The sequence below is a fragment of the Erpetoichthys calabaricus genome, chromosome 3, assembly GCF_900747795.2.
Source record: "Erpetoichthys calabaricus chromosome 3, fErpCal1.3, whole genome shotgun sequence".
NCBI classification, from domain to species: Eukaryota; Metazoa; Chordata; class Cladistia; order Polypteriformes; family Polypteridae; genus Erpetoichthys; species Erpetoichthys calabaricus.
In genome coordinates this window covers 287,003,815-287,021,385 of record NC_041396.2, presented here as the reverse complement: position 1 = coordinate 287,021,385, position 17,571 = coordinate 287,003,815, and the positions used below count along the sequence as shown (strand labels likewise).

Here is a 17,571-nt window from a genome sequence, read left to right as displayed (position 1 = left end):
CCTAGGACTACACAGGAGTTCTTTTTGAAAAATCACCCATTTCCTCTTGGTGATCATTATGAATTTTGTGTGACTTCTGTATCATTCACTTTAGTATTGTGGTCTACTGTATACACAGTAAATTCTGATATAGCATTTTTGGCAATAACAATTTAGACAGTAATTTTAGCTTACTCTAGTAATTCACAGTCTGAACTTGGGTCTCCTGTGGCTCTTCATTATCAACATTAAAAAGACATTGTTTAATGGCAGTTCTTTACACCTCCATTTAATTGGGTGTGATCAATTACCTTGAATGGACATTCTTAATTTAATCTTTTCACAGATGTAGCTGCCAATTCTTTCAACCTCACATTTACTACAGCTATCATAACTATTTTTGAGACAGACACCACATATAGTTGGCAGCAGTGCATTGTTCATTTTTCCCACTAGTCCAATGATGTTTTCAAATGCCAACGTATAATCTGATTTTGTTTTTCTCTTTGCAACAGGTTATGTTTATTTTTAACAAGTAAGGAGTTCTCCACATACAAAACAAACATCATTTCCTAACTATCTGATGTATTTGTTTGCATAATGCTGATAATACTTGAGCTATATATGATTACATTGGACTGCTGTATTTACTGTGGAAATTTGTTTTTCTTATCTGCTGCATTGTCTATTGCATTATCAAAGCCTGTGAAAGGATAATAGGCTGTATCTCACCGCACATTGAAGTCCTATATGAGTCCGGGGTGAGGAAGAGGGCCGCAAAGATCATTACTGATCCGACTCACCCAGGGCATCACCTGTTCCAGAGACATACGGCAAACATCTTTGGGCAGTGAAAGTTAAAACAACATGTCACCTAAACAGTTAGGACGGAGTGGTGGGTCTGAGGCTAGGGATCTGCACTGGCAATCGGAAGGTTGCCAGTTCGAATCCCGTAAATGCCAAAAAAAAGGGACTCTGCTCTGTTGGGCCCTTCAGCAAGGCCCTTAACCTGCAATTGCTGAGCGCTTTGAGTAGTGAGAAAAGCGCTATATAAATGCAAATAATTATTATTATTATTATTATTTTGTTCCACGTATGGTTATTCTTACAAATCAGGTCTGAGCTTCTACTCAGTATCTATGTGTAACGGCACACTGGACTGACTGGACATTTTAATCCTACTATGTATTTATGTTTTTGCATTGCCCTTGTATGGCACATCATATTTTATCATTTTATATTTTTATCTTCTTATATTTATCATTTGTATTCTGTGTTGTCCTTGTATGTTGCACCAACACAATCAAGACAAATTCCTAGTACACATTAATATACCCGGCCAAAAAATTGAATTCCAATTCTGAATCTGATTAACTAATAGTATGTTAACTGTATTGTCTTTTGTTTAATTTGTATATATTTGTGGTCACAGGAGAATGCAGATTAAGCCACATTGTTTTCAGAATACAGTGTGACTGTTTACTGTGCATATGACATAATTAAATTCCCAACACAATTCAAGACAATTATATATTTAACAAAGGTGTTTTTGTAGACTTTCAGACATGGACAGTTTATCTATCATGACCACAGGTGTGAAATCAGTTGGATGATTTGACAAGAGCACCTATTGCTCTTTGCTGTTTAAATCACTACACCTATTACGCCATCATGGAGTTGTTGAATTGGTTTAGAAATATTACCCTCAGTGAACTGTCTAAATTTGCCCACCCACATTTAAACCAGATTCATTCACTGTTGTCCCTATTTATATCTAGCCACCATGACTCTAACTGTAGGAAGAATTGTGGTTTTGGAAAGAATCTGAAAAAAAGAAAGAAAGTATAAGACCTAGTGGCTGGTACGGTCAGGGAACCGCAGCACAACTTCTGTAGCAGAAAACCTGCCCAGAAGAATATCCATTAAGTTCTGTGTCTGCATGTCCTTGACCACCAAATAGAACCCAACCATACACTATATTAAAGCTAAATCATTGGTGTTTAGCGGGAATCATTCATATCCTCAGTCTCTTGAAGTTAAGTCACACCTGCTATAAAGATTCTCAGCTTCAAATGTAGAGGTTGTTATGCAAATTTCCAAACACTTTTTACAGATATTGTTGCAATGTGACCACATGGTAATACCCAAACTATTCCAAAGCGATGATTGCACCGTTTTGTGTTTTTTGTATCTCACACCCTCATACACTTTTATTGTAAGGGGATCCCTTATCTATGATGGAGCATTCGATCAGAAGAAAATATGAAGCTGGTTTTAAATTAAAAGTCATTGAAGTGGCAAAAGAAATTGGTAACTGCGCTGCTGCAACAAAATTTGACGTGTCTAAGAAACTGGTGCAAGATTGGAGGAAGCAAGAAGATGTAAAAAAAATTTGTCGCATTTTTGAACGGACGTATAAGTCTGGGTTTGATTTTATCATCAATTTTTCGGGCTTCAAGACCAGCCTTATACGTGAGTATATATGGTAGTTTTGTTAAGTTTGACTTGATTGTATGGAATGTTACATGCTTTAAATAAATTCAATAAAAGATAAAAAAAAGTGTCAGATTTTGTACCTGGTTACAAGCCTTGTCTTAACTTTTTCATTAAATTCTGACATCATATTTACTTTATAATACTTTTCAGAACTTTATTTCATCCCATTAAAGCACCAAAAATGTCAGTGAATAATGAAATGGGCACTGCCATGTTGCATTGTCATCTTTACATCATGGTGTTGGTTGCTACACAGCACGTCTCTGAAAATAGCATAATTAAAACACAACCACTACAACAATATAAATACCATTGCATATGATACATCATAATCTTTGTGGATATCCCCAAAAAACAATCTGATATGCGTGTGTGTGTATTCAGTTCTTGTGCTTTAGATTCTCTGGTTTCCGATTCTTTACTTAGTCTCCTTACTACAATTATTCGTTTAAGTCACTTGTTAACATAGTCTTTGGGAAACACACTCCTAACCAATCTAGCCATAAAAAATGTCCACCCCAATTTAAACTTTAAGACTACCACAATAAGTAAGCATCCACCATTGTTTACACTCTCAGCCTCTAAGAAGAATGGATGCTGTGGCTCTTTGAAGTGTCAAGTCCGGAAGGAATACTAATTGTCCAATGAAACAGTGACCACAAGCTCCATACAATTATGACTACGCTGATGCAGAGTGTACAACTCTTCTGACAGCCATGATGGGCGTCCTGCTTATCTGAACTAAAGGTTACTGGTCTCAACAATGGCAGATATTTTCAGAATCCTTGAGGCATGGGTTATCAGAAACAATACCGAAACTTCAGACTGCCTAGTTACATGACTTGTAAGAACAAAGGGAGGACTAATAAGATCTTAACAAATCCACAAGCAGGAAGTTCACAATGCAATATTAGTAATCACCAACACAGATGGACATAAAATCATTCATTGACCATAAAAATATAATGCATACATTTAGAGACTACTATAAATCCTTATATTCTACTCAGTTTAAAGATTCGGCACTGGGATTGCTTCAGACTACCTTAGGTGGTGATTAGCAAGTCTGTTAGAAGTCAACAGGTCATTGGCGGATATGAACTCCCTTATTCTACTTTAGGTTAAATCACAGCCATCTTGGGATCAAGTAGCACATTCCTGGTGAAAGCCAAGGAGTATATTCTCTGGTTTGATGTTTTGGTGGGCACACCAGTGAGGCTACTTGAGTCCTAAACCCTGCTCACTCAGAAAATGCAGATGAGGGGGTCACCTAATTCTCATGATATGGAAGTTAACCCAGCAGGTGGGGTGCATTGCAGGATTTACAATACTCCTAATATTTGTCTTTTGGTAGCTTTATGGCTTCACTGCAGCACCCACTAAAATAAACAAGATAGCCACTTCTAAAACAATTTATGTTGCTAAGGCAAACCGCCAGAAAGTTCACCTACTGTCCTAGTAGATTATACAAACAGCAAGCTGGAAAAGAAATGTAGACAAGCAAAGACCTGAGAAAGTGTGGATACTCACGTGACACATGAAGGAGCGACTGGGTGTCAGTTTTTGGGAAGTGATTTCTAACCAGGCAAGAGAAAGTGTTGGGCTCCTCCTGGATTACAATACTGCTTCTGATGCTCAGGAACCCTTGACTATCCTGAAGCATCTCTACTGCTGCCTTGGTTCCCACATCATGACCATGCTGGTCTCTCCACTCGACTTCAGGCTTTGGGTACCATCTCTCTGATGTGCAAGTCAGCACGGCAGCTCCCCCATTAGCAGAGTCCAGGGAGGTCCGGGGAGGTGTTCCTGTGGCTGTTCAAAAATTAAACAGAAACTGTGGATTGAATGTATTCGAGGCTCAGACTGGTGAAAAATCAGAGCATGACGGGAGGTCTGTTTCAAAAATCTTTCTCTAAGCATATTCTAAGAAGCCTGGCCTTATTTATAGTGTATAGAATAGCAATAATTACAATAACAATTCAATGACAATAATGTAATACAGCATATTGACTGGAAGAATGTATTGATGCATAATATTAAATCTACTGGTATTACTACTGCTACTACTACTACTACTACTACTAATAATAATAATAATAATAATAACAATCATACATGTCTCCACATGGTTTGGAGATTTTTCCACAGTCTATATACATCTTAAATGAGAAGAGTGTCTAGACCCAGCAAACATACTGACATAGGGCCAGTGTAGGCCGTAGGTGGACAACCATATGTACCCTATAGGGGCAGCTAACAATTGCCCAATTGGGATTTGCACATTGAGCTACACTGGCCTCAAAACACTGGCCCAGTGTGGACAAACAGGCAGGGAAACCAAATTTGATAGTGAAACTGAAGAACATCCATACCATACTGGTCCATCCATCCACTTTCTATACACGCTTATTCAGGATTGTGGAGGCACCTGGAACCTATCCCAGCAAGCAATTGTCACAGGCAGGAACCTCTCTTAGACAGGACACCAGTCCATCACAGGGTGAACACATTTACACACACAGCATAGGTGCCAATTTAGCATCACCACTGCATCTAACTCTGCATGATTTTGGACTGTGGGAGGAAACCACAGCACCCTGAGGAAACCAGCATGAACACACTGGTGAGGCCTCATCTGAGGTACTGTGTAAAGATTTCGTCTCTACCCTACAAAAAGGACATAGCAGCGCTGGAGAAGATCCAGAGAAGAGCGACTAGGCGGACTCCAGGGCTGCAGGAGATGAGTTATGAGGAAAGATTAAAAGAGCTGAGCCTTTACAGTTTAAGCAAAAGAAGATTAAGAGGAGACCTGATTGAAGTGTTTAAAATTATGAAGGGAATTAGTCCAGTGGATCAAAACTGTGACTTTAAAATGAGTTCATCAAGAACAAAGGGACACAGTTAAAAACCTGTAAAGCGTAAATTTCGCACAAATATTAGGAAGTTTTTCTTCATACAGAGAATCATAGACACGTGGAAAAAGTGACCAAGTTATGTGGTTGACAGTAGGATTTTAGGGACGTTCAAAACTAGATTTTATGTTATTATGGAAGAATTAAGTGGACAGGACTGGTGAGCTTTGTTGGGCTGAATGGCCTGTTCTCATTTAGACTTTTCTGTTCTAATGCAGGGAGGACATGGGACATGAATTCCAGTCTCCTTAGTTTGAGGAAGCAGCTGCCACCCCTTACAGGTCCTTTCCTTGAAACTTTTTTAGTGTTCCAGTTACCGGTAGTTTTTTTTTATCAGTTAAATGATGTGTAAGTATAAGGATTTATAATGTATTAATTAATATGAAAATGAATAAAAAACAATACTCATTTGGCTTTGAACTATTTATTCTTACAAAATGTCTTTGCATTTATTGGTACTAGTCTGGGTTATTTTTTTTGTGTGTGTGTGTGTGTTCACATTGTTATTTGCACTTCTGAAAACAAAATCTAAAATCCACCAAACATACAATTTCACTGTGTTACTTACTCTGCAGTATTAAAACAACAGAAACTGTGGAGTAGTGACTACTAGTACATTGGTCAACGTTACAAACCATCACTGGACCATTGGGGGACTTACTGAACTTGTACAGGATGCCATTAACTTATTTTGGGCCACTAGGGGAACTTTGCAGCAGCGTCCCACATTGGGCCAGTCTTGTTCTTCTTCTTTCAGCTGCTCCCGTCAGGGGTCGCCACATATCTTCCTGTCCTCTGCATTTTGCTCCATTATGCCCACCACCTGCATGTCCTCCCTCTCCACATCCATAAACCTTCTCTTAGGCCTTCCTTAACATCCAAATATTCTTCCAATATAGCCAGCATCTCTCCTCTGCACATGTCCAAACCAACGCAATCTCGCCTCTCTGACTTTGTCTCCCAACCGCCCAACCCGAGCCGACTCTCTAATGTCCTCATTTCTAATCCTGTCCATCATTGTCACACCCAATGCAAATCTAAACATCTTTAACTCTGCCACCTCCAGCTCTGTCTCCTGTTTTTTGGTCAGTGCCACCATCTCCAGCTCATATAACATAGCTGGTCTTACTACCGTCCTGTAGACCTTCCCTTTCACTCTTGCTGATAACCGTCTGACACAAATTACTCCTAACACTCTTCTCCACCCATTCCACCCTGCCTGCACTCTCTTTTTCACCTCTCTTCCACAATCCCCATTACTCTGTACTGTTGATCCCAAGTATTTAAACTCATCCACCTTCACCAACTCTACTCCTTGCATCCTCACCATTCCACTGACCTCCCTCTCATTTACACACATGTATTCTGTCTTGTTCCTACTGACCTCCATTCCTCTCCTCTCTAGAGCATATCTCCACCTCTCCAGGGTCTCCTCAACCTGCTCCCTACTCCTGCTGCAGATCACAATGTCATCCGCAAACATCATAGTCCGTTGGAACTCCTGTCTAATCTTGTTTGTCAACCTGTCCATCACTATTGATAATAAGAAAGGACTCCGAGCAGTTCCCTGATTTAATCCCACCTCCATGTTGAATGCATCCATCACTCTTACCGCAGACCTCACCACTGTCACACTTCCCTCGTACATATCCTGTACAACTCTGCACGCACAATCTATTAACCTTGCTTCACTCCATTACATCAACTAACTCTCTCCCTTTACCAGTCATACTGCCAACATTCCCAAGCCCACACTGCCTATGTTCTGCCTACAGGGGGGCACTATGTGCATGTTTGCTGGGAAGCTACATGATGCCCTGTTGTTAACTCCCTTACATTAAGTTATTCAGTTATTTATTTAGTTATTATTTATTACTATCATATATTTACAATTCGATGAATGATTTTTGATATGTATATAGTCATGTTTTATTGTTATTGTCATTTTATTATACTTCTTAAATTCACGGTCATTAGAGCTGAGCAGCTAAGCATTTCACTACATGCTGTGCTATATGTATAATTTGTATGTGGCAAATCAAATTTGAATTGATTTGTTTTGGAAGTTCTCCATTTTTGTCCTGCCAGTGCATCATTTTACAAAAATGTAAACTAATTTTTACAGATCCAGGCTTTTAAAGCTGCCTTGTGATTGTGTTTATTAACAAAACCTTTTTTGTTAGGTAGTATATTTGAAAAAATAAAATTTTTTATTGTATCGAGATTTGTGGGGAACATTCAGATGGCCAGCAAACTGGTAATAACCAGAGGAGAATGAGAACTTTTAAGATGATGGCTGGCCCTTGTTCTGTGAGGGAGACTGGGACCCAAATGGACAACAGGACCCCTTCGTCGAGGATATGTGGGGAGTCAGATTTGAAAGGCAGCAGGAAAAACTGAACTGGATGCAGAAGGAGAAGAAAGTGTTCATTGTTTTGTATGATTATTGGCTTCATTACATAACGTGCTTGACGGATTAAAAATCAATCATTTGAACCTGTAACTGTGTTGGGCATTATTGGGTCTTGGGTTTGAGGCTTGGTGGTGCCATTTACTGGTTACAATTGTTACCATTTAAGAAGGTTATGAATAACTCTGTCAAGTAAACTTCTACTGTTTACAAGCTTTTTTAGTAATTTGGAGACAATTTTTAGCCCATTCTCGCCCAAGATTGTGCATTAGAGCAGAGGAGGAGATGACTGTAACATCATGAAAAGTTTTAAAAATTAAGAAACTTGAGAACACCTTTAAATGGTATATGTATGTCTTGTAGGTTTTATGCCTCATTTTTAAGTCGATATAAAAATCAATGATTATGTTTCTATATTCCTTGTCTTTATGAATATATTTTATTATTTAATTTCCTAAATCAAGTGTACTTTAGTTAATGTTATGCAAGTCTAATGGTGAGAAAACCATAAACTGTATAAAATTGATCAATGAGAAATGTTAAGGAAAATAAAGTAGGATCCTTGAGACACTGCCATGTACTTTGTCTAAACCCCTCTGTTCTCATTCACACATAACCATAATGTCTGTGACATGGTATAGACTTTTGCCACACCAAAGAGCCTCTATGTCCAATCACTATTCGGGGAGTGGATGTAGAAATGGTCCACAGATATTTGGGGCATCCACATTAATGACAGATGGGATTAGTCTCAGAACACAGAGGAACTATATAAGAAAGGGCAGAGCTGGCTCTACTTCCTCAGGAGACCACATTCCTTTAATGTAGCATAAGACATCCTTCATATCTTCTACATCTCTGTGATGCAAGTGTGGTTTTCAATGCTGTGGTGTGCTGGGCACCTCAGACTATAAATTTAACACCAGGTCATGTCACTTGCAGAAATTCTGAGATGCTTCTAAACTTATGGGCTGTATTAATAAAGGGGATGAGACAGAGGAGATAAGTCGGGAGAGAAGTTTGTTTCTTGGTGCAAAGAGAATTATCTGCATCTTAACAACAGAAAAACCAAGGAACTGGTTATTGTCTTTTGCCAAACCAAAGAGCCTCTATGTCCGGTCACTATTCAAGGAGTGGATGTGGAGGTGGAGCACTCCTTAAAGTACTTGGGGGTCTACATTAATGATAGGTTGGACTGGTCTCAGAACACAGAGGAACTATATAAGCAAGGGCAGAGCTGGGTCTTCATCCTTAGGAGACTGTATTCCTTTAATGTGGCATAAAACATCCTTCACCTCTTCTATAACTACAGTGGAACCTCGGTTTGCGAGTAACTTGGTTTACGAGTGTTTTGCAAGACGAGCAAAAATTTTTAATAAATTTTGACTTGATAAACGAGCGAGGTCTTGCAGTACGAGTAGTGTGTATACTATGTATACTCTTTGTCTGCTGAGCGTCATGTGATCACAACTGAGCTGATGGTTCTTCTTTCTCTAGCTGCGGGATTGTGGGCAATCGTCTGCTATTCTCTGTCTGAGTCGGCGTGCCTCATTCATGGTAAACATCCCTATGAGCGTATACTGTTTACAACAGCATTAACATTGTGACTGTGTGTGCACGCGCGCGCTCGTGTGTGTGTGTGTGTGTGTGCTCGTGCGCGCATGTGTGCTGTGACGTGCGAGTCCCCGTCTTGCAACTAAGACACAAAGCTGAGTCAACACCAGCTTTATTCAGCTTGAAACAGACACAGCAGTCAGGCAGTGCCGTGCGCATTTATAATGCTCCTTGTTCCTTATATCACCCATCGACGGCAGGCGCTTATAGCTTGTCTGCGATCTTTTCAGATTTGCTTTTACAACGAACTGCTACAGCGCTGGGAGACTGCGATTGCTTTGCGACGCTCTTCCGCGTGTCGTCCCATTGGGTGGAATTCCACAAGAGTTTAGAAACTCACTCACACCAGCCATGATTCTTTTCAAAGGTAAAGTGCAGGTTAATTTGTTTTATGTATATTTTCTTTATATTTTGTATTAATCATTTTTATATGAATAGTTTTGGGTTGTGGAACAAATCATCTGAGTTTCCATTATTTCTTATGGGAAAATTCACTTTGATATACGAGTGCTTTGCACTACGAGCACGTTTCCGGAACGAATTATGCTCGCAAACCGAGGTTCCACTGTATGTGATGCCAGTGTGATTTTCTACACTATGGTTATGCTGGCCATAACATTACTTCAAGAGAGGCTCACTGAATCAACAAGCTAAACAAAAGGGCAAGATCAGTTATGGGACGCATTCTGGACCCCCTGGAGGTTGTAGCAAAGGAGAGAATTAAAACAAAACTGAGTGCCGATATTAAAAATGCTGCCCATCCTGTTTGTGACACAGTAACAGTGAGGACTGTCAGCTGAAGAGTTATTCAGCAGAAGTATGTGAAGAAACGCAACAAGGGCTCCTTTATACCAACAGCGAATATGTCTGCATAATGCCTCACAGGGATTGTGTCTGCCAAGTCAGAAGTTTTCTTTATTTTTAATTGTCTTACTTAACTTTTCTTACAAGTTAAATGGCCAGAAAACCAATCAAGTAAGAAATGTGAAGAAAATAAAGTAGGATCCTTGAGACATTGGCATGTACTTGGTCTGCCACTGTACTCATTCGAATGTAACCATAATTTTTGTGACATTGTAGTCAGTTCTCTCTCGCACCACACTCAATTGCCCACAAAAGAAAAACTACCAATTTCTTAAAAATTCACAATTCCCATCTAGATTTGTACTTGTACCAATGTATTTAGAGGCAACTTAATTGCTACTCCTAAATGCACTATCACCTTGCATCACAGATCTGGGTGTATGTAATTCATTTGGGGTGATTTGTTTATTACTTTGCTCTTATCCTCTAGTTCATATATACAAGATGTTCTGCAAGGTTACAACACAAATTACAGACCATAATATGAATATAAGAAACTGCAACATCAAACAGAGTTTGTAGACATTCCATGGAGGTTGAACATGTTCTCACTGATTTGAAATATTCTGTATTGGGCAATGTCCACCTGCAACCTAGGGGAGGGGATTTTTCAATCAGTTACTATGTCATGAAGCCTTTTTGAAAGTATATTCTTGATTCATGTAATGGTTCGGACATGAACAAGCTACAGTAAATTAAATGAGTTTCTTTCTATAAATACATCCACTTCTGTAACCTGCTGTTTGCTACTTCTGGCCATCAGTTCTATTCATCAGGTTTGACGTTGGATGTTCTCCAGTCTGTATTTTGGTAATCCCTATTACTCTTTCCTTCTAGATACACTTGGCCATCTATCTTGGTATTTACATTGTACGAACAACTTTCCTCCTTTTTTCCAGTACATTATAAAATTTATTTACATTCTATTCTAAATTGTGCTATTATCATTACATTGTTGTGCTTTCAGCACTAACCCAACCCCTAACCCTAATCATCTATTTCTTAAAACCTCTTCCAGTATGGGATCTGAAATTGACCATTCTGTATAAACTAGTTGATTGTCCATACAACCATCTATCTGGTGCCTCGCTCTATAGCCTCACCCATCCCGTCCCCTATCTTAACCATTTCTGGGGAGTTAGCCCTAAACTTAAAAGTAATATATTATCACCTTTTTTTTCCAAACCATTCTGGTTCTGAATTCAACCGATTTTTTAACAAAAACTCTAATTGTAATATTGCATCTTTACCAATCCTGCAGGTTGATCCACACCAAATTACCTACAATAATCTCAGGTTAAAGATTTAGGTATCACCAGTGTAATTAATCCATAGCCTTTGTCTTTGATACTGTCACAAAACAATACGCATCAAATTAAATTTCTAATAGTAGTTACTTACTTATGAAGAAGTCGGGAGTGGCAGAGAAGTACGTAAGAGTTGTACAGGATATGTACGAGGGAAGTGTGACAGTGGTGAGGTCTGCAGTAGGAGTGACGGATATATTCAAGGTGGAGGTGGGATTACATCAGGGATTGGCTCTGAGCCCTTTATTTGCAATGGTGATGGACAGGTTGACAGACGAGATTAGATAGGAATCCCCGTGGACTGTAGGAACAAGACAGAATACATGTGTGTAAATGAGAGGGAGGTCAGTGGAATGGGGAGGATGCAAGGAGTAGACTTGGTGAAGGTGGATGAGTTTAAATACTTGGGATCAACAGTACAGAGTAACAGAGATTGTGGAAGAGAGGTGAAAAAGAGGCAGGGTGGAATGGGTGGAGAAGAGTGTCAGGAGTGATTTGTGACAGACGGGTATCAGCAAGAGTGAAAGGGAAGGTCTACAGGACCCTTGGGACTCAAGTCCCATGGACATTGCTTTGTTTGGCTTGTTGAGCCTGGGGAACGTACTAAATGTACTTTTGTGATTTATTGTTCGTCTCATATATATGGTGACCCTTTGGTTTGTCATATTCTTGGTTAAATAGTGAATTTATTTATTCATCAGAATTTATTTGTAATGTACTCCTTGTATGGAATAATATCCTGCAAATCAAACCATTTTTACCAAATTGTCTAATTATTGAAATTGCCAAAGTGAATGTGAAATTTTATTTTGATGAGTCATCAATACATATACAGTATATTATCATATGTTATTATGCAGCACAAAAATCCCAGCTGGTAACTCAGCCCTGTTGTAGATGTAGCGAGGACATGCTATGCTACATATCATCATGTCATTTTCCATGCCACTTAACCGAGACCAGGATCACAGGGTTGCGGGCAGTTTGGAGCCTAACCCAGCTAGCAGAGGACTTAAGGCAAGAACAAACCCAAGACAGGGTGGTAGTTCATCACATGGCGAACGCACGCATACACCAAACACACACTAGCTCACCTAACCTGCATGTCTTTGGACTATGGGTGGAAACTGGAGTACCTGGAGGAAACCCACACAGACATGGAGAGAAATTCACCTGGGATGCAAACATGGTCTCCTTACTGTGAGGCAGTAGTACTACCACTGTACCACCATGCTGCCCTATGCCAATTATATACCGTGTGTTATTTTACACTTTGCTTGTATACTATGCTATGCTGTAATGTGTTATGTTATCCTTAAGCATAAAATGTCTAATCAGGCATATCAGTCCTTTAGGGGATGTAAAGTGGGCTCCTCCTCTCAGGACCTCCTTTAAAGCCCATATTTTGCACTCACCTCCAACAATAAGGGCAACTTTGACTTCATCATACCAGGATTCACTGGAAGCGAAGCAAGAGTAATTTCCACTGTCTGCCGGACGGAGGCCTCTCAGCATCAAGGAAAGGTCTCCATGCTCCAGTCCAATTTTAGAGAGGCTAGTGCGGCCCTTGTAATCCGGCCTCTGGTTTTCCACATCATCTTGTTGATTGTGATACAAATGAACCAGATTATCAAACTCCTTGATGTACCACCTCACCTCCATGTCTCTGGCAGAGGTCTTGGACAGGATTAGGCATGGCAAGGTGACCATCTCGCCCGGTGCAGCCACTAGTATATCATTTGAGTTTGAGAATAAACTATCTGGAAAACCAAAGCACAAGAATGTGACATTAAGCTCCTAAAGTGAATATAATAGAACAAAAAAATTCAGTAAACACTCTTGTGGCAGTAAATTGAACTCTTTCCAAGGGAGTTCTGTATTATAAATACACTGGAATTAATACAATACTTCAGAAGAAAATACAATACAATATGATATTGCAATAACTCATGACAGCAACCATACCACATGCTCTTCAGAACAGGCAATCCACCTGAAGCTAAGCATTTATAAGCCTGGCAAGTACTTGGATGGGAGACCAACAAGAAAAAGCTTGGGTTGCTGCTTGAAGAGATGCTGGCAAGTCAGCAGGGGGCTCTTAAACTGTGGTCTGAACATAATAATAATAAGAAATTTTATTTATACTGCACTTTATATAAACAATCTCAAAGTGCTACAGAGTAAAATAAAGAAATAAAAAAGACCTATAAAATACTTCAATAATAAAATATCTTTCTAAAAAGATAAGTTTTTAAATCTCGTTTAAAAACATCAATCGACTGTGGGGCTCTCAGGTAACTCCGGGAGGGCGTCCTTTTTCCAAGAAAAGGCCCTGTCACCCATGCTGCTGAGCTTAGTTCTGGGAACTTGAAGAGTGTTAATGTGTATAGAGCCGAGGGTACGTGAAGAAGTATGACGGGTAAGGAGTTCCTGTAAATAATGGGGGGCATGCCCATAAATACATTGATGAGTAAGGAGGGAAACCTTATACTCTATTCTAAGTGAAACAGGGAGCCAATGAAGGGTTTTCAAAATAGGAGTGATGTGGTCATACTTTTGTACCCTCATCAGAATTCTGGCAGCACAGTTCTGAATATACTGGAGTCTCTGGATACTCTTACCAGGAATCCCGATAAAAAGCGCATTACAATAATCCAACCTGAAGGAGACAAAGGCATGAACAAGCCTCTCTGCATCCACCAGGGTAAGTATACGATGGAGTTTAGCAATGTTCTTGAGATGATAAAAAGAAGATTTATAAAGATATTTAATATGGGTGTCAAAAGTGACTTGAGAATCCATTTTAACACCCAAATCAGTGACAGATATAGAAAGAGGAATGTTTTGACCAGAGAAAGTAATACCGGTAATGATAGAAGAACGAAGATGATGTGGTGTGCCAACTAAGATGGCTTCTGTTTTGGATCTGTTCAACTGAAGAAAGTTAAGCCTCATCCATGCCTCTATCTCCTCCAAGCAGGTAGTCAAAGTAGATGTTGGCAGAGGAGCATTAGAGGAGGTGGGAGTAGTCCTGAGGTAAAGCTGAGTGTCATCAGCATAACAATGGAAAGATAAACCATGTCTGCCAATGACAGTTCCAAGGGGAAGCATATAGATGTTGATGAGAATAGGGCCCAAAACAGAGCCCTGTGGGACACCACAGGTAACATTGTGGGTATAGGATTTTGTGCTACCCAAGGCAACGTACTCAGTTCTACCAGTCAAGTACGATGTAAACCAGTTATGAACATTTCCAGAAAGTCCAATAGTGTATTGCAGACGGTGAAGGAGAATGTTATGGTCTATCATGTCAAAAGCAGCTGTCAGATCAAGAAGGATAAGTAGAGAAGGAGAACCAGTATCTGCTGTCATTAGAAGGATGGAAGGATGAACATGGATCCCAATGCCCCAGTGCAGTGACAAGGACACTGTGCTGTAATAATGGTGCCATCCTTATGATGAGGTGTAAAATCAAAGTCTTGACTCTTCCATAGTCATAAAAGATCTCTGGACATCCAGCCGAGTCATTCTGGCCTTCTAATTATCCCCCACCTATAACTGGCTCTCTCTCTCCCATTCCTTCACCACCTAACAGCTAATATGTGATGCATGTACTGGGGCAAAATGGCTGCCATCGCATCAACCTGGTGGATGTTGCACATTAGTGGGATTTGAAGTGGCTCCCCTTTCACTAAGTAAAGTGCTTTGAGTAATGAGAAAAGCACAATATAAATGTAAAGAAGTATTATTATTTTAAAAAGTTAATGTGTCATCCTTAAAACTAAAAGGGTGCACTGTGTTCATTGCAGAACAAACATATACAGTGTTACTTTTCTAAACTGTATGGGGACTGGTGGACACAACACTGAGGTTATGTGCTTGGTCACTATGAGTTTGTTGTAAAATTTGAAGTGTTCCAGTCACAGATTTATCAAGAAGCTGGTAAAAATATGATACTGACATTTTTTTTGCTTGATATACACTTTACTTTAAATTTTCTAAAGAATGTCTAAGCACATGAGAACATCCAACATAAGAAACATAAGAGATTTGACAAATGAGAAGACACCATTTAGTCCATCCAGCCCATCTATTTAGCTAATAGCTAAGCTGTCCCGATATCTCATCCAGATTTTTCTTAAAGGTTAAGGTTTCTGCTTTAACTCCATGTTTCGGTAGTTTGCTGTAGAGTCCCACAACACTTTGCCTAAGTGCTACTTGGCTCAAATTTTAAATGCACTTCCCCATAATTTCCATGGATGTCCTCAATTATATGATCCTGTAGATAGACAGATGTTTCATTCCACTACGTGTTCAATTAGTGATGCATCAGTAGCTCAAAACCACAATAGTGCAACACAATGGCCAGTATTAAAACATATTGAATATATAATAGATACCCCTAAAAACTATATACTTTGCTTAGAAAATACTATACAGGAATTAGATTACACTTTGCTAAGGGACTTGAACTTGTTAAGTGCGTTTATACCTTTTACGACTACTTGGCAAGAAAGAACATGAAAATCGTTACACCACCTGATGCAAAATTCGAACAACCTGAATGTCTGGAGACCTACAACTCCAGTCAAGACTTAAAAGGATAAGTTTGATATTTTTCAAGTCTAAGTTCTTTTTTCACAATCATGGTACTGTATACTGTATGCACTCTGCCGAAGGTTTACTTCAAGGATGTCTCTTCTTATCGGACTCCCTGTCCTTGCTGCTGAGATGGCTGTCCCCATAGCATGATGCTACCACTACCATGTTTTACCATTACTGATGGTAATAGATAGGTGATGAACGGTGCCTTGTGTTCACTAGACATTGTGCTTGGAATTCTGACAAACAAATTCAGTTTTTAACTCATTAAACCACAGAATCTTGTGTTGTCATGCAGTCACAGTCTTTTAAACTGTCAAATTCTATTATACTCAAGAGTGGATTACATCTAGTCACTATAAATGCCTGATTGATGGAGTGCTGCTGAGATGGCTGTCCTTCCGACAGATTCTCCCATCTCAACAAAGGACTTCTGAAGCTCTTTCAGAGAGGCCACTGGGATCTTGGTCGTCTCCCTGACCAAGGCCCTTCTTGCCCAGCTACTCAGTTTGGCTTGATGGTCAACTTTAGGAAGACCACTGGTGGTTCCAAACTAATTCACAACTTTTGAGGCCACTGTGCTCCTGTGAAACACCCAAAGCTTTAAAAATGGTATTATCCCCTTGCCCTGATTTACAGTATGCCTCACCATAATTTGATTGTGGAGGTCTACAGAGAGTTCTTTGGACTTTATGGCTTGGTTTTTGTCCTGATATGCAGTGTGAGTTATGGACCTTCTATACTCAGGTACAGATATGCCATTCTAAATGATGTCCACTCAGTTCCATTTGCCACCGGTGGACTCAAGTCAAGTTCTAGACACATCTCAAGGAGAAGTACAGCAAATAATTTTGGGTGCCACATTAAAGGGCCTGCATACTTACAGTATGTGAATGAGAGATTTCAATTTTTTTTTTTTGCAAAACGTTTCTGAAAACATGTCTTCACTTTGTCATTATGGATTTTTGAGTGTAGGCTGATGTCAAATGTGTCCATTTAAAATTAAATCTACAACATGATAAAGAGTGCAGAAAGTTAAGGGGTTCTGAATACTTTTTAAATCCAGTGTAATTATAAATACATACTGTATATTTAGTTAATGTGTGCTTTATACAATATTTATTTATTGTACTTATTTACCTTTATTTGAGGAAACCCCCATTATAAAGAACAAGATAAGACAGCCATTCCATTTTGAGTGACTTTTCATCTTTCTGTATGAGAAATAAAACACATAAACAGACTGTAGATTGAGCACTTAGAGCTACTTATATTCAAGTTTAAGCATTGCAAGAACAACATACAAAATAAAAAGAATGAGCAAATATCAGTTAATGATGGATAAATATTACACCAAAGAGAAAAATAAATAAATAAAGACATAATA

General features: G+C 39.3%; 1 protein-coding gene across 1 annotated transcript in view; it reads right to left on the bottom strand.

Annotated features, from left to right (window-relative positions):
• The window catches only part of LOC114644553 (butyrophilin subfamily 1 member A1-like), a 51,061-nt gene that overhangs the window by 17,609 nt on the left and 15,881 nt on the right, over window positions 1-17,571 (bottom strand). The window contains exons 2-4 of the mRNA XM_028792615.2: window positions 17,325-17,398; window positions 12,998-13,342; window positions 4,006-4,287 (exon numbers count right to left, since the gene is read on the bottom strand). Of these exons, the coding sequence (XP_028648448.2) occupies window positions 4,006-4,287; window positions 12,998-13,342; window positions 17,325-17,394 (697 nt within the window). The 5' untranslated portion in view covers window positions 17,395-17,398. The remainder of the gene's footprint in view (window positions 1-4,005; window positions 4,288-12,997; window positions 13,343-17,324; window positions 17,399-17,571) is intronic.